The sequence below is a fragment of the Oxyura jamaicensis genome, chromosome 18 (assembly GCF_011077185.1).
Source record: "Oxyura jamaicensis isolate SHBP4307 breed ruddy duck chromosome 18, BPBGC_Ojam_1.0, whole genome shotgun sequence".
Lineage (NCBI taxonomy): Eukaryota > Metazoa > Chordata > Aves > Anseriformes > Anatidae > Oxyura > Oxyura jamaicensis.
Window position 1 is genome coordinate 2,051,192 of NC_048910.1, and position 17,690 is coordinate 2,068,881.

Here is a 17,690-nt window from a genome sequence, read left to right on the forward strand (position 1 = left end):
ACAGCAAAGAAACATCAGCTCGCAGGAACCCTCCTGGAAGGGGTCTGGGGGGGGCACGGAGGGCAGGAGAGGTGGCAGTGCTGAGCAGGATTTCAGCTCAGCACCAGGAGAAGTGATCACAGCATGGAAGGATGTGTTGGGAGAGGTGCCGGGGGCTGCACAAGCCCTCAAACACTGGGGAAGAACTGCACATGAGCAAACCTGAAAGTGGAGGGGTAGCAAAGCGAGGGGGATGTGATGGAAGAGCAGAGGCTGCTGCGTGCAGGGGCACCGCAGGCAGGAGGAAGGACACCTGCAGGGAGGAAGATGAAGAAGAGCTTCAGCTCGCTGCTCAGTGGGGAAGGAGAGCTAACAGAGGGGGATGCAGGGAATGCAGAAGAATTTGGTGGTTTCTTTTTTTAGCTTTAATCCTCATAGAAATCCAGACGTGACCAGAGAGTTAATGAAAGGGGAAGAGAGAAAACAGGCAGAAGAGAAGAGGTAGGATTAAAGAAAGGTGGATACATGGGATGTGCTCATCGTGGGGACCTAGGGGAGCTCATGGGGATGCTTCAAAGTGGGCATGATGAAAAGCAGAAAACCTGGCCAGAAAAAGGAGAGGGACCACGAGCCCATCATCAGAGTGACATTGGACCAAGTCAGGAGGGATTATTAAATGGTTTCTAAATGGATCAGTTCACTCCAAATGAATCTTGTGTCCTCATTTTTCAGGCCTGATGACCCGGTGTAAAGCAAGAAGTGATGCTGCGAGCTGTATCAGCATGTTGGGCGGCTGGGCATGTCCAAAGAGCATACAGGAAGCCCAGCCCCAGCATCAGCCCTGCTTGGGGCAGATCTCCAGGCTGGAGGCAGCAGCCTGAAGCACGGCCACTGGGGCACGACCAATCTCCTGCCCTTCTGCAAGCATGGCCCCACTCCTGGGCACAATCTTCATCCGTGCAGGTGCTCTATGGGCTCTAGAGCTGCTCTTTTACTTTGTCCGTGCTGTTTTCCAGGCAGTTGGTTCCAGGTCAGGGATACCCAGACACTTGTGCCAGCGTGGGGGTGTGAAGGGCTGGGAATGAGCAGCTGAGGGTGAGGGGCCAGGCTGTGTCTACAGAAGAATCACGGACGGATTATGGCAGCTTAACACATCCATCAAAACCTGGTTTGGTTGCAGAGATAGCTCAGTCAAGGCTGCTGGGGCTGGCCCTGGGTTTCTGGGCTGTACGTACCCTCCTGGATTTGGGTGGTGCAGCTGCAATGCACGAGTGTATGTGTGTTTGGGCTTTACGGGGTTGCAAGCACTCAGGGTGAGAAATGCAGGTCTGGAGGTGATGGGGACTGCATGGGCACAGCCTGGGGATGGCGGCACTGCCTGTGTGTGTGCAGGGAGGTGCTGGGGGGCTCACAGGACGAAGAGGAGTCTGCAGTGCCTAAAAACAAAATTGGGCAAAACTGTGCATTTGCAGGGTCTAATTCTGAAATCCTTCTGTCGTTCACTCGGGACTGATTTCAGCAGGATTTGTGCTGAGGAGTGAGAAGGGATCTGGTGCACAACTACAGGGCAGCATGAAAGGACCTGAGAAGGCTTCTGCACCATTGTAGGGATTCGTGGGGAAAGCCTGGTGTCCTGGCAGGTATCAGGCCCTGAGCATCCCCTTTCCAGAGGTGACCCCAGCCTGCAAGCAGCTCCCGTATCACTGCATCCTCCCCCGGGGCTTATGTCCAGCATGGTGGGACAGAGTCAGACCTATCTGGGCTGCAACGGAGGATGAGGCAACACCGTAGACAGGGCTTTGCTGGCTGACCACGTAGCTTGCTTTGCCAGCACTCAGAAGAGCCCCAGCTGCACACAAAAATGTGCCTTCCTCAGCAACTGGGAGCAGCAGCAGAGCCTCGTGGCTCAGGGAAACATCCTGCCCTGCACATCTGGGTTTAGGCGACGTGATTCAGGCCAGAGTTGGTCTGAGCCGTGCTGCAGCACCGAGGGCCAGGTGGCTCTGAACACTGCGAGGAGCCTGAGCCTTTATCCACACTTTGGGCGTCCCCAGAGGGACTTCACGTATCTCAGCTCTGGGCCTCTCTGGGAGCTGCAGCACAGCTGAGCCACCCAGGAACCCCCCTGTGGCTGTCCCTGGGCTCTGCCCGCACCAGGGCCCTATTCCTCCTCCTGCCAGCACCGCTGTGCTCTGAAGGGCACTCACGGGTCCCTCTGCAGTCCCACCTGTGCCCAGGCCTCCTCTGAGGCTCGGTGGAGTCAGGTGTGATCTGGTGCCACCAGGCCTGGCAGAAAGGTTTTCAAAGCCCCAGAGAAAGAATTAAGCCAGGGCTGAGTGCTTGGGAAAGGGCTTAGAGCTCCTCTTGGTTACCCAAGGGCTGAACCCATCCTGAGAGATCCGAGAACCTAGGGCCTTGCAGTTATCCTGCTGTGTGTCTGAGCTCCCGTGGAACTGTGATCAAACCTTTGATGGGGAAGAAAAGAGGGCAAGACCTTCCCAGCAGCCATGGTAGGAGAGGCAACTTTGACTGATGCAAGAGCGCAGGAAATTTGTTATCTCTGCAGCAATTCGATGTGCTGGAAAACAGCTGAGTGTGGGAGCTGGGGGATTGATTCATGGTGGGTCTCTCTGCCCAGATGAACATTCAGGATCAGATCACCATCCCTGTCTCCATGTTGGGCAGCTTGAGAACTGCCTCAGGCTGGTACTGTGGCCAGGACTAGGCTCACACAGGCAAAACTGTTCTAAGACAAAAAGGAGACCCTTTATTTTCACAGAGATGCTCCCGCTGCATTCCTGATGCTGCCACAATGCTGGCAGGTGCCCTGGATAGGCCGTGCAGGGAAGCAGAAGCTTCCAGAAGGTGCTTTGGGCATCAGAAGGGTTATTCCCTGGCAGTGTTTACCCCCTCACCAGCTACAAAGGGACCTTGGGGTGCCCTGTCCCATGGGGATGTCTCCACTGAAGACATCTACCATGACTTTGGATAATTACCCTTAAAACTTGCCATTTGCAGACACAACCCAGACTCCAGCTTGAATTGAGAGTAAGGGGCAGTTTGCTGCCCAGAAACCCCCGGGAAGGGGCAGAGGCACCTGCCTGGGAGAAGAGGCAACATCTGGAGGCTGGAAGCAGAGCCAGCCCGCTCTGCCAGGCATCACACCCTCCCCATCACACAGCAAGTGAATAAACCCATCTTAACAGGGTCCAGCGATCGCTGCTGCCGCGGGGGTGTCTGGACACTGAGTCATAGTTTGCTTCTCATCCCTGCTGCATCGTCCTTATCTTTAGATTCATGGACCTCTCTGTACACAAACGAGCAAGCTGTCCTTTTTGGTCTCACTCACTCGCGATAAAGATGTGTTCAGCAAAAGAAGTCTTAAAATGGAAACATCCCCGTGTTGAACTGGTCTTCTGCAGCAGGAAACAGCGTTTCCTTTCTCCCTTCTTCACCTAAATATCCAGGCTGCTGTTCTCTTGTGCTGAGAGCTCGCAGCAAATATTCTCCATCTCCTGGCTTTGCTGCCCTCTGCATCCTCTGAACAGGCTGAACCAGGCCAGGATGGGACCGGCAGCTGAAGCAGCAGGCACGGCAGGGAGGTGCGGAACAACCCTCTGCGATGAAGGTACACACCCAGGTGCAGTTCCATTAGAGGGTTCAGCACTACGTTTAAGTTTTGCAACCCAGCTAAATGAGAACAGAGATGACATTGCAAGAGGGGAGCTGGACAGATTGCTGCCCTGACAGCAGAGCCTGATGCACGCAGAAACCCTTGGGCTGTGAGTTTCCAGGGGGGTCTCTTTAACTGGAAACTTCTGTTTCATGGAGATTGAATAGTCTTGTATAATCCCATGACTCCAGGAGCTCAGGGCTTAGAAGTCCCTACATAAACACACAGGGACCAGCAGCGAAACCCTGATGTAACAGGGACACATCTGCAAAGACACAGCCCCATTGGCAAGCCTGGTGCTCCTGACTTGCTGTCACCTTCAGAGGGCCACCCGCAGTGGCTGCCCTGCAGACACCACAAAGGCCAGTTTGGAGCCAGGACAGATGCTGGAAGCTGAAACTGCATCAGAAAGGGACACCCTGCCCCAGGTGGGAGAGACAGCAGCCAGGAAGGGCTTTCCATGTCCACACATCTGTCTGATGGCAGATCAGAGCTGCCCTGCTCTCTCACAGGTGCCTGGAAATGACTACATCAGTTTTAGGGTGTGCTGGCTTGCAAGCAGGTGCCGAGCTTGCTGTTTGGAAACCACTTCTTAGCTCTGTCTCCTGCTGCTCCTTGCATCAGCCCCCAAGCCTGCGCCTTGTCCCAGCTTGTGGCGTGGGAGGTGCACCCCGAGCTGCCTCCGGATTGGGGTGCAGATACAGATGTTGGGACAAATCAGTGCCCACGAACCCTAGGGATGGAAAACCTCTGCTCTGCAGAGCAAAGCCCAGCCGGTGGAAGAGGCACTGATGTTCCCAGGGGAGATGGGCACCTCCGACAGCCCTGGCTTTGCAGGGTTAAGCCGAAATCCTGCTGTGCCAGATGACTCAGAGAAGGTAGCAGGGGAGCACAGCGGCATGGGGAGAGGCGCTGAGCGGTGAGTCAGGCTCCCCCACCCCTTCCCTTATAGATCACCAAATTCATCCTGCCTTGCCACCAGCACCGGCTGCATGCACATGGCCGGGGCAGGGGCCGAGGAAGGGCTGTGCCCGAGGGCCGCACGCTGCCACCCCCGGGCAGGCTGCCTGCAGCTGCCCTGAGGCAGGGGAACGGGGCAGGACTGGGATGCGGCGGGGACTGCACACTTGTTTAGTAAGTGCTCCCTCTCCCGGGCTGTGGCCACACAGTCCCAGGGAAAATTCAAGTGCTTTTGGCAAACTGGAGTTGTCCAGGGCGGAGCACTTGATGAAGAGCCGTGTTCGAGCATCCCCAAGCTGTCTGTGTCCCCAAGGCACAGGGACGCTCGTCCTGGAGGGTTATGTCCTCCCTTCAGCACATCCGCTGGGGACCTAAGAACTGGGGAAAGGTGCTGGGAAAAGATGTGGTCATTAAAAGTCATGCGGATGCAGAGCTTGGTGTGATTTGGGGGAATCACCAGGAGTGTTTTGTACTGGGAGCTTCTGATGGCCAGAAGGGAAAGTCTCTGCCGGCTTTCCAACAGTCTTCAACTCCAGGGTCTTCAGGAGCACAGAGATTTAAAAGAAAAAAAAAATAAAATTTTTCCTTCAAAGAGTAAAAAATGGGGGATGTACCTAAGGGATGAAGAGAGAAGGTTCCTACCGGGTAGCTATGAGTCAGAAATGGCATTTTCTATATTCTAATAAGGGATGTCAAGTCAGGGGTAATTTATTCATGGCAAGCTGATGCAGTTGCTATGGAGAGCATAATAGGAAGAAACTCTTTTTTAATGCATAGCCTATTGAGGAGGAAAGCGTTTGTCAAAGATAAAACCTCAGTGTGAGGATAAAAGCAGCAAACAGTGATTAGGAACATTAAAACAGAGAAAAAAAAAAAAAAAAAAAAAAAAAAAAAAGAAAAAAAGCTGTCTGCAGGCACTTCCACTGCGGTGAAACGCCTTCCCTGCGGGTGGGGAGAGGACCCAGCTCAGGGTTTCCCATCAGGACAGGACAAGGCATTGGCCATCACAGCTCCTGCAGGACAGGCACGGGGCCAGCATCTGCTGGATGAAATGTGTGAGTTCCCACCCCACAGCTGGCACGGGGCAGCTTTCCCTGGCCCTTCTGACATCCCCCGGGACAGCTGGGTGCTCAGGAGGGGGTGTGCAATCTGGGCTCACCCAGCAGACATCACCTGGGGAACACGGGACATCTCCCCCCTCATCTTCTGGACACACCAGTCCTGCACTCAGACAGCTGTCTCACCCCACAGGTGACCCCCGAATAACATTTTGGGGCCACCAGGCACTGCTGTCAGAGCGGTTTGCCACAGTGCACGTGTTTTATGCCCATCATTGTGGTATTGTGGTGATGAAGCCCACCACAAGGAGTGACCGTCACCAGGAGCTGTACAAATGGGGGGCACGGACCTCCTGCCCCCGCAGCTCTGCTGCCTGGTGAAATGGGGCGGCGGAGGCAGGAGCAGAGGGAATCTTCAGCTCCCCACTGCCAACACGTGGAGAAATGGATGCATGGAAAGGGGCTTTCCCTGGCCACAGGAGCACTGGAAGGTACCCAAAGTCCCCCGACCCATCTACCTTTTGAGTGACCCCCCCCCCCCTTGGACTCACTACAGCTTCTGCTGACCAGCAAGAATAAAACCTGGTGGGACTTTTTCCTTCACAAACCCACAAGCAGCTGTAGCACTGCTCATCAGCGTGAAGCTCAAGGATCCCACAGCCACCTATGGGGGAAAGTAAAACGCCGCAGATTTCATAATGGGCTGCACTTTCTCCTCGTGCCATAGAAGACCAGCAGCTCCAAGGGAACAACGAAATACGTGAATCCAAAGGCTCGGGGCAGCCCTCGGTGCTAGATGTGCCTTCAGGCAGGAGGGTGGCTGGTGGCAGTGCCTGCTCCCCAGAGCCTGCCTGTCATGCATGTGACAGCATCATGTATGGGGGATTCTCAGTGAGGCTGGGAAGTCAGCCAGTGCTTCCCCGTGGAAATGTCTGTCTCCAATTATGCATAACGATAATGAACTTTAACTGCCTCAGTTGCTAATCATATTGCCCAGCACCTGCCTCAGACTGCTCTCCTCCAAATTGTTTTTATTTTTATTTTATTTTATTTTATTTTATTTTATTTTATTTTATTTTATTTTTTGTTTCAGAGAGCACAGCTCAGCCGCGGGAGGATGAGGACATGCACGGCTCTGCAGCTCTGTCTGTGTGATGGAGCAGATCAGCGTCACTTCTGCAGCAAGCGCACGAAGCTGGGTGTGCTGGGACTCCCTGGATGCTCACCCTGCAGGGTCCTGTGCTCTCCTGGGGACCACCAGCTCCTCCAGTCCGTGGGGCAGGAGGTGGGGAGCACCTTCCCAGGGAGGATCCCTAGTGGTCCCCACCTGCACCATCCCTCTTCTTGCTGTTTAAAGGGGACAGATCTGGCAGCCCTTCCCCAGCTTGCTGGTCCATAGTGAGCACAGGGTGATGTTTTCCTGAGAGTAATTCCAGGTTTGTAACAAAAAGCCCCACTTCGGTTGCCATGTAACTGCCCAAGCACCTTCCAACTGCCCCTGGAACAGTTCCGGGCCAACCGGCCACCAGCAGCCAGTGGCCACCAGCACAGCCGGGGAAAGGAAAGGCCCTGGGGGAGCAGAGGCAGGAGCCCCCCGGTCCATGCCCTACCTGGGGGTGTCTCCTACACACTGCTGAGCCCGTGGGCCGGCAGGGCTGTGCCTGGCGTACCTCAGGGCCGAGCTGCACCAGGAGGCCCTGGGCTCCCCGGGAGCTGCTGGTGGCTGGAGCAATGGCTGCTAGGGACAGTGAGGACCTGCCGGCCTACTTCAGCGTGCAGTACAAGGAGAATCTCCTGACCCTGCTGAAGTGAGGGATCTCCTCCACCCTGCCCCATCGTCTTCCCTGTGTCTTCCACCCCTCCTGTCCCCCATGGCAAACTCCCATCCCTTATCTCCACCACACTGAATTCATCTCTCCTCCACATCTCCACCACCTCGCTCTCCCTTGCGCCTCCCTTCCCAGCCCTGTTCCTCCCTGTAACACCCCCTTGCTCCCTCTGTGGGATCCCCTCTGGTCCTGGGAGACCCACGCTGCTGGGCCAGCCCTGAGACAGGTCCTGGGAGCAGTGACAGGTCAGGGCTGGCCAACCCCCGCCGAGGCGCTGAGCCTCAGCGAAAACTTCTGCTGCAGGAAACTCAGACTGACGGAGGAGGACTCTCTGTGCCCATTTATCTGCCTCCAGGAGAAGAAGAAACAAGCCCAACAGATGCAAAAGACTCTGGAGGAGAAGGAGGAGGTGAGAAGGGCAGCAGGGTCCTGGTGATGGCTGGCCGGCCGGTGGCCTCCTGGAGGGTGGCAGCACACAGGCGGCTGGCATGGCACTGGAGCCATGCCATGTTCTCTTGGGCCCTGCCAGGCCTTCAGGGAGAGGATGGAAGCCATCTCCTGCCGGTGGAGGGACCTGCAGACCAAGGAGGCTCAGCTGAAAGCTCACATGAAGGAATCTGGGAGGGTCCTACAGGTACAGCTGCCCCTTCTCAGCGCAGCCAGCACCACTCCAGGCTGTGCCACCAGCTCCTGCCCTTCCTTGGGAAGGGAGCCTGGGGACACTCCTGTCTGCCCACATCTCCATTAAGGCTGGAGGTGTGAGGAACAGGTCTGGGGGGGCAGGGGAACCAGGGCAGATCAGGGCTTTGCACCACAGACATGGAAAGCCCTGGCAGGGCCGGTGCAGGAGGCAGCCCATTGTGCACCAGGGGCATGCCCTAAGGGCCCCAAGAAACCCCCAGGAGGGTGTCATCCCGTCCCCACTGCTGGCACCGAGGGACACATACCAGTAGGTCTGAAAATTGGAGTGCCATCCCAGGTGGTTGTCTCCGAGCCCAAAGTGTCAGTGCTAGAGAGATGGCCCTGTTAAATGGGGAGGGAGCATGCTCCCAGGGGTGCCCCACCGCTGGGCTCTCCTCTGGGAAGGTCACTGCTGCCACTGCTGTTGAGTGACCCCGCTCCTTCTTTCCCTATGTGTGTGTGTGCTGGTGGAGGATACATCAACAGGAAAATGATAAGCTGCGAATCCAAACTCTAAAGAAAGCCAGCAGGGAGAGAGAGATGAAGATGCAAAAGCAGAGTGAGCTTTTGAGAGCTAAGAAGGAACTGGAAGCCCTGAAAAATAAGCACCAGAAACTCAGCGACAGAGTGCAGAAGTACTCCATCTTCAGCAAGTACCTGGAGGATGTGGTGAAGGCCTCACACGTGAGCTTGGCCATGAGGGAGACAGCTCGTGGCTTCGGGGGGTGGGGGTGTGGGGTGGCCCTCCATGGGTGTCGGACCTAAAAGAGATAACACACAGCCATGAAATCATAGCAGTGGTCAAACCCAGAGACCTCAAATGGGCTGGGAGCAGGTTGCCTGCAAAGGGGAGCTTTGCTCCGTGCACTACCCATACTCCGGAAACCCCAGCTGGCCCCTGCACTGTCCAGGTGGCTCGGTGCAGGCAGTTTCAGGAGAGCTTTGTGTTTTATCAGAGCAGTACTCGCCTGGGGGAGAGGTACAATAACACAGCTTGCTTATGGCAGCTCTGGGACTGGCACGGTGGGAAGTTCTCGTACCAGGGATGTGTTGCTGCTCACAATGAGGGGAGGGCAGGGGGGTTACTAACCCCTGCAGTTACTAAGCCCTGTCCTGCAGTTTGAGGAGATCCAGACAGTCATTTGGCGCTACAAGACACTGGTGAGGATGCGCAAAGACCTGTTGCAGGCAGAACGGGGGCGCAGGGAAGCATCTGAGCAAGCCAAGGAGCTCCTGGCCCAGTACACTGAAGAGAAAGAAGAAGAGATCCTGCAGTACAACAACGAGCTGGCTCAGCTCAAACTGCGCTTCGACGAGGTTCACAGTGATGTCCTCACCTGGGTGAGGAAACGTGGGGTGGGCAGGGGAAGATCTTCAAGGCCTGGCTGTGTCAGGACCAGCTGATGGCTCATCCCGAAGCCATAGGATCATGGCAAGGCCCCTTGTAATGGGGCTTCATCCCTCCAGGGGGCTGTAGACTGAAGAAAGTTAGGCCAGGTCTGGGGCAGGTTACATTAGGGGTTATAACAAAACCTCTCACAAAACCATCACAATCTTTCAATCCTTGCTTGAACTCACACAGAGTTCAGCCAGCAGAGAAAAGTGAGCCAGCCTTTGGGGAGCTCAGCTTGGCACAAAACCCGAGCATGCTCTGCCACTTGCTGCTCAGGTTTACCTGACTTGGTCATACCTCCATTCACCATTCCTTGCAGCAGCATCCTCGTGGTGGGGCTTCCTTGTGGCACATCTAGTGGTCTCCAATGCTTGTGGCTCAGGATTTGAAATGAAATCAGTTTTTCTGGCTTTTATTACTATTTGTTTTCATGCTTCACACAGCATCTGCCCACCAGGGATCATCCCTTCTCCTCCCTTCTTACACAGACCAAAAATGACCTGACCTGTGGTAAACTGGGCTGTAATGAGGCACATTGATGTGTAGTCCCCTCTCAGAGCACAGAAAGGCCCTCAACTCCATCTGCATCGCTCTGAGGGGGCCTCCCCAAATCCCCCTACTGGATATCCCAGGCTCCAGGAGTCGTGTCCCATGGGGCAGAGCCTGGCAGCAGTGGGATGTGCTGCTCTCAGGGTGCCCTGCTGTGGGGACTGCAAATGGGGTGAGACCCACCAGATGAGGACTGCAGGAGCTGGCTGAGATGGAGAAGCTCCTGGGGCAAGGAGTAGCTGTGGTGGTTTCTTGATCAGCTTATATCACCCCAAGCTGAACCACCTCCAGCAAGTTCATGGACTCCTTAACAAACCAGATGAGTGTGGAAGTTGAGATCTCCAAGTCAGGGTCCCCCAAAAGCAGTGTCTTTGTGGGGTACATCCACATGCTACACATCTCCTCTTCCCTCAGGAGTCTCGCTGGGCCCACATCCAGAACATAGCTACCCAGAGAACCCTGGAGCTGGGGACCATCAGGATGGCCATCCTCAACCTCTTCCAGTGCATTAGCAAGCAGATGAAAAGAAGCCTGAACGTGCCAGTGGATGACAACCACAAGCAGCTGGACATGGTAGAGCCAGCCCAGACCCTTTCTCCCTGCCCAGAAAGAGAAACAGCAATAACCCTCAGCTACCCGAGGGAGGGGCGAGCTCAGGGAATTCCAGGTGCCCAGCAGGTTCCTCCCTTTCACCTCTTGGGCAGAGGACCTCAGGAAGGCCTGTCTTGTCCATGGAGGCGCAGAAGGGTGTGGGCCCTGTGGGGCACAAGGAGGGGGAGCCAGGCAGGCCAGGGCAAGGGGTGCAGATCAACCCATGGCCAAGGTTTGGCTCCATTCACGTCTGCCCTGAACTCAGACTCACCCCCAAAAGCCCATTCTGGTGGTGCAGATCCAGAAAGGCAAAGGCCTTACCCTCCTGCTCAGCCTTCTCAGCTAAATTTGCCTTCCAAAGGGGCCAGCAAAGGGCCTGCTGTTCCCATCCCTGCAGGGAGACTCCGCAGCACTGAGCTCTCCCATCTCTCCTCCTCACCCTAGGTTCAGCAGTTTATCCAAGACCACGCAGACATCTCTATGGAGGTGAAAAGGAAGGACCTACAGAAACACCAACAAGCAGCTAAGGCTACAGAACTATAAGGGATGTGCCACCTTGACCTGGTCTGCCAGCAAAGGCCCGGCAGGGTGGGAGGGCAAGAGGACAGAGGGCCCCACGGATCTTGTAGACTTAGGTTATGCCAATAGGTTATGCCAATGAAGCTTCATACCTTTCTGGCTCTTCTTTCCTGTACAGTCACTGAGACCTTTTCATACTATTAAAAATAGTTATATGTTTTAATATGCCTCCATTTCTTGGGAGGGTTGGAACCATCAGATCAACTCCATCACACAGCTTCAGCTCAGAGGCAATACGATGCCTTCCTTGTCCAGCAGATGGGATTCTGGTTGCAGGATACAGCATCCCAGCAAAACATGCAAGATAGCAGGAGTGGGCTGGGATATCGGCATACAGCCTCTGCTAGGGATTAGTGTTCACATTTGGACCTACCACCCACTTTAAGCTCCGAGATACACAAGAGGGACATTGCAGTGGCATGTGGGACTGTGCTTCAGGAGAACTTCAGGGCCACCACACCCAGTACGTGCATGGATGTAGATTTCCCTGCACAGCCATGCACTATGTGCCAGAACTCATCCCCACACTTCTGCTAGGAAAAACGTGGAGAATAGTTCCAGGTGAATGACAAACCAACCACAGACACTGCAGGAAGCAATTGGCTGCTCACTGTGTGCACTAACGGGATCAGTACAGGAACCCAATTTCCCTCAAACCTCTTGAGCTCAGCCCCATGTTGGGCCAAGCAAAGCTTAGAGAGCTACCATCCAGATGCAGAAAATGCCCTTGTGCAGCATGCAGAAGAAAACACAACAGTGAAAGCCTCCATTGCAGAGGCAAGGGTAGTAATTGCTTCTCAGCTGCTATATGTGAAAAGAGAGCTCATTTATTTCTGAAGCCTTGACGTGTAAATGCAGTGTGGGCCAAGATGTGCCCTGTGTTCTCCTGAGCAGATCACTGGAGCGGTGGGAGGTGAGTGGCAGTTTGCATTTCAGCTGGCAAGGAAAAGTAAAAGATGTTACAACTTTATGCAGCCACGATGTGCCTACACTTTAATGATTTTATTATGTTCATTCTGTAAAACGGGGATAATAACTGCCAGGGAGGAGCAAGAGCGGGAGAGTGGGCTGCTCCTCAAGGGAAGCAGTGAAGGTGACAGCAAGGCAGGCAGGAGAGTATCTCACCAACAGGATGGTGCCCCATGGAAGGTGATCAAAAGCAGGAGAGATTCACAGCTGAAGGTTAACAATTAACAGGCTTTTCTGTTGAGATGAAGCAGGTCCAAGATCAAGCCAGAAAGCCAAGTTGGCAAGTCGAGATGAGAATCGGCCAGGCACAGGCAAGGCAAAGACCAAGGGCAAGGGCCTAAATGTAAATGCAGCTCCCAGGCAAGGTGGGGGAATCTCCAGTGAAGGTTCCACACATCACCTCACACCGTATTTGTTTTTCCAGCAGTCTGATCCCAGGTTACACGGCTGTCCCACACTAGGGCTGGCCTTGAGCACAGGCAACCAGAGCCCTAGGATGGGGGAAGAGGTTGCAGAGTCCATGGGTGCGCTGAGAGCCCTGCTGTTAACACAGCCCCACTGTGCTGAAGTCTGCAGAGGCCTTCCTGAGGCAGGAGCCCAGATCAATGGCCTACCAAAGTCACCATGAAACCAGCACTGTGGTCTGGGCTCTCTTCTTGCTTGGTGTATGTGTACCCAGTCCTTGACCCCAGGGCGCAAGGAGGAAAGAGAAGCCCAGCTTGGGAGCAGAAGTAGGGACTGTGGCCCCCCCAAAGGGTGAAGGACGGAGGAGGAAGAGGTCGGTTTCCCACCCATAGGCCAGCCAGAAGGAGGGGGCAGTCACTTGTCACCTCAGCGGAGTGGAGCACGACTTAGGGGCTGGAGTGTCCCAAGGGGATGCTCGGGAAGGGATTGAGCAGAGGTGGGGTAAGCACGCTGGGAGGCCTTCGCTTTCGTAAATGGGGCTGTGGGTCTGCAGTGCAAGGAACCTGCAAGTCCTGCAAACCCATAACAGGGCAGCCCCTGCCTGCTGCCATGCCCAGGCCTCTCTCTCCAGCAAGCAGAAACCTTACCCTGGGTGGGACCGCAGGGCTTGCCTTGGGAAGCCAGCGGTGCAGAGCACTTGTGGCCAGTGAAAATCTATTTCTCAGTGGGAAGCAAACATCTTCCTTTTTGTTCGCATGAGGAGATCCAGTGCTCGCTTCGGGTTGGGTCTTGTGGGGACCATGGCAATCTGCTCTGCTGGAAACTCCCTTGGATAGGGAGGATCTGGGAGCTGGATCTGAGAGCCTTCAGCCCACAGTCAGCAGCATCTCCCCACCTTGCACTGTCTCGCATCCTGGCCTTTTTTGCTCTTCTGCGAGGCCAAACACCCAGCAGCCAAAGGGAGAGAGAAAAACAAGCAGGAGAGCGCATCTTGCTGATGCCCTCAAGGGGCCTAGAGGTTGGCAAATGTCTCGTAAAGGCACTGGTGACAATGTAAAAAGCTTCTGCCTGCACCGGAAAATTCAGTTCATGACTCATCCCAGCAGAGATGAAGTTGTGTGCTTGTGTCCTTGCATCTCCTCTTGGCAGTGATACAGCCAAAGGGACCAGGAGCACTTATACCCACCCCGAGAGGTGACTCAGCTATCCCCTCTCCTTCCACCCACAGCCACCACCTAGTCCACTTTAATGCATCTCACTGGTGGCACTGGTTGGGAGCTAATGGAAGAGGAGTGGAAAGAAAAGGAAAATGGGCTGAAGCTCTGAGCCTGCCACTCTGCACGTGGTGGCCTGCAGGTATGGTTGGTTCCAGGCCGGGCTTCTGGAGAGCAAAGGTGGATGGACCTGGTCTCCTCAAGTCCTTTTGACACTGAGTGCTGGCCTGTTCAGTGACTTGTCCCGTATCTGCATGCCTGAGCTGAGCTCTTTGGAGGACCCTTCGGCGTGGGGAAAGAAAGAGAAGAGGCACCAATCTGACCAGATCCCTCCTCCTCTCCTCTCCTTCCTCCATGGAGCCAGAGAGATGGTGTTGCTCCTTGGACAGACTGTGATCTTCTGAACGGCTGAGAAAGCTCCTGTAAAGAGACAAGTTCAGGCTGTGCACTACAGGGGCTGCAGACAAGCTAGAGGAGAGAGGAACCTGCCCAAGGATCCCCACAGTGGGCACAGCAGGGGAAGGAAGTTATCCCCAGAGACCTGCTGGATGTTTTTGGCATGAGCAGGGTGGTTGGACAAAGCTCAGGCGTGACAGGAGGGTAGTTCCCTGAGCACTCCAGAGGAGGTTTGATGCCTGCTTGAGCCATGGCTGATGGTCTTCCTAGCCAGTAGCACTCAGAGATGTGTGACCCCCACAACAGCACCTTCTTACTTTCCAGCCCCAAATGACTCAGTCTCTTTGTACAGATGGGTCTGCTGGAGGGGCTCTGGCCAGGTGATTAGCCCCTGGATGACTCCCAGAGGGCCAAATAAGCTGAGACCCTCACCTCTCCTCTCATGACTAGGAGCCCCCAAAGACACTTCCTCAAGAAGCCCTGGCAAGAGATGGTGCCCCCGGGGCTAGGGGCATGAGGTGGTACCTCAGGCGTGCACTGATGCTGCCATGGCTGGAGTGAAGGGATCCTTGGATGGGCTCGCCTGGAAGGGGAACCAGGGAACACATGGGTGCGGGGGACGGGCACTGGCTGCTCCAGCCTGTAAAACTCATTTCATCCTTCCTCTGCTCTTTCCCTGAGGATCTTGAAGGGAAGGAAATCCTTTCAGCTACACCAAGGCAAAGCCAGCCAAGGCATTCCCAGCCTAGCAAAAAGACAAGCTCTGCTCTCAGTATTTGTGAGATTTCAGAAGATGCCAGGCTGGAGCTGCACCAGTCGTAAGTCCAGCTCCACAGAGGGGACCATCGGAGCCGGCAGGGTTCCCTGCACCATCCCCTGTGCTCCCCTTCTCCTTCCCACTGGAGCCATCCTGCTGGCCTGGGGACCTCAGCACCAGTGAAGGAGATGACAGGACCTGCTCCCTGAGCACAGCGTGCTGAACATCACAAAGATGCACTCCCACCAGCCCCAACCGTGTTCTTGTGGGGGGTGAAGCAAAAGCAACGTGACTCATGATGCCGTGGGAAATGGAAGCAGAGACTAAAATTACCTAATCAGGTATCAGGGTTTAAGTTCTGTGATGCTGTGTATAATAAACAGATTTTTTGTATTAATAGCCTACCTTTTCTTGGGAAATTGCACAGTTTGGGTTTGTTTGCATTGTATTTTGGGGGGTTTGGGTAGGTGTTTTTTTTTGTTTTGTTGTGTTTTTGTTTTTTTTTTGTAAGATTACTTTCTCTTGGCACAGAGAAGAGATGATTAAAGTATTGGCTAAATTCACAGTCTGTTTTGCCTCTTGTTGATGGAAAATCCCCAGCACATTGCAATGTTGTTACTGGTTTAATCTGGACTCTGTCAACATTTCCCCTGGAGCAGCCTGCTATTCCATCAGCGTGGGCAGGAGCTGGAGATGCTGGTCCCACTGCTCCTGTCCCACCACTGATGGTGGGATCTCCACTGGAGGGGCTTGTGCCCCCGAGCAGCAGAAATGCCTGCTGCCACCGTGAGCCCAAGGGACGGGACGTGCTCCGACATGGCCGTACGGAGGGGCACTGTCACCTGCAGCCCCCTCCTGGTGCTCTCACCTGCAGACTGCTGCTTCCCCTTAGGCACTCTGCAAGGAGGCAGGGACACAGCCCTGTCCCAGCACCTACTGCTGTCTTCAGCCGTGACTTCAGAAGACATTACTGGCTTGTTAACCCCCTAATTAGCACTCACCCAGGACTTGGCACACCAAGCACCAGTGGGTGCCAGGTGGCAGACATGAAAGTCATTAAACACAAATTAGAGCATTGTTTCTGCACATACAGTTTTTAGCCGCCTGATCCAAGAGAGGGTGTGGGTGCTGGAGCTGCCTGGCCCCCTCTCTGCAGTCACTGGCACCAAAGCACACGTCGTGTCCGTGGGTGACCCTGAGCTTCCCTGGTGCTACGCATCTGCAGCGATGCACAGAGGCTGTCCTGCTCTCTGCTCCCACCCAGCCCCTCTCCCACCTCCCCAGCACGGCCACCACGAGGTGCTGCTCCTGTTCTTGACTCACTGAGGACAGGCAACACCAAAATCCATGAGAACCTACAGTTTGCAGGCCCTCTCCTCTTCCAGAGAGCACCCTGGGGTTAGAGGCAGGAGGGAGCAAGCTGGGGGCCAGGAGGAGAGCTGGTGCAGCCAGACCCCTTCAGAGATCCGTTGAGCCAAGCATCATGTGTCGAAGACACATGATGTGCCACAACCCATCCACAAATGGTACCAGTGCGGCTTGGCGAGGACAGAAGACCTGTGTCAGTGAATAAATGAATAAATACACAAGACAGTGCAGAACTCTGCGTGCTAAAGGATATTAACCCAGTGCAGAGCTCTGAGTGCACACAGAGATGTGAGGATATTCATCCAGAAAGGAAGTCTCCTGCCTTTCCAAAGACTTTTCAGCCTGACCCAAAAGTGAAATGGTAGGTCACCAGCCAGAAAGGGAAGGGTCAGATATCTTACTGCTGCAGCACGAGCTGCTCTGTCCTTGTGCAATACCAGGGAGCTCCAAATCCCAGCCTGATTTTTCAGGACCTTCTTTCTGTTTCACTCTGACTGCCCTGGTGCAACACTGCCTAAGGTATCTCTGTAAAGGCCCCAAACAGGAGAAGATATTTACAAACCAAGCTTCCAACAGACATTTATTTGTTTGGGTTGAAATCAATGCACATGAACGAGTGTCGCTCCCGTGTGCTGCGCACCTTTGCCATCAGGTAAAACACAGGCCAAATAGGATCGTATGACCAGGACAGCAGCCTGTCTTCTTTTCCACAACCAGCCACACAAACACAGCCGGCAAACACAGAGCAAAACAGGTCAGGATCCTCCCCGTCTCCTTCCTGGCCATCCTCCCTGCCTGCCCAAGCACTGCACAGCAGCTGAAGTCTGGCTCCTGGGGCCTGGAGGGGTGGAGGTAGGAATGAATTTGGGGACCAAGCAGTGGATCAAGGGCCCTTCCTGGCCTTTGTCTCCCTCTTGGCCCAACAAAACATCCTGGCTCAGGAATTCACCCTTCCCAAGGCCTGGGGAAGGTGAGCACAGTGAGAGGGGTCTTGTAGGCCCTGAGCCACGGGTCTGCGTGGGTCACAGCGAGCACCCACATTGCTCCACGTCTGGCTGCAGCGCTGCCAGGCACAGCAGCCACGGGACAGTGTCTGGAAGAGCAGGGAGCAAAAGAGGCCCGATCTGTCCCACCAGCTCCAGGCTGGATGCTACTGATGCTGGCCTGTCACTGCTGCTTGAGCAACAGCCCCGGCCATGTATTGCGGTGCGGAGGCACCTCGTGCTGTTACACCAGGCTGGCAAAGCGGAGGGAAGCTCCCTGCGACCCACTCACCTCTGTGATCCACA

At 54.9% G+C, this 17,690-nt stretch overlaps 1 protein-coding gene across 1 annotated transcript; it reads left to right on the plus strand.

Annotated features, from left to right (window-relative positions):
- Nucleotides 1-7,143: 7,143 nt before the first annotated feature.
- Nucleotides 7,144-11,455, plus strand: CCDC42 (coiled-coil domain containing 42; the record flags this gene model as incomplete). Its single annotated transcript, XM_035342715.1, has 7 exons — nucleotides 7,144-7,478; nucleotides 7,803-7,908; nucleotides 8,029-8,133; nucleotides 8,667-8,864; nucleotides 9,300-9,521; nucleotides 10,537-10,695; nucleotides 11,158-11,455. Coding segments are annotated over 7 exons (1,224 nt in total), but the record flags the coding sequence as incomplete, so codon positions are not given.
- Nucleotides 11,456-17,690: the final 6,235 nt, after the last annotated feature.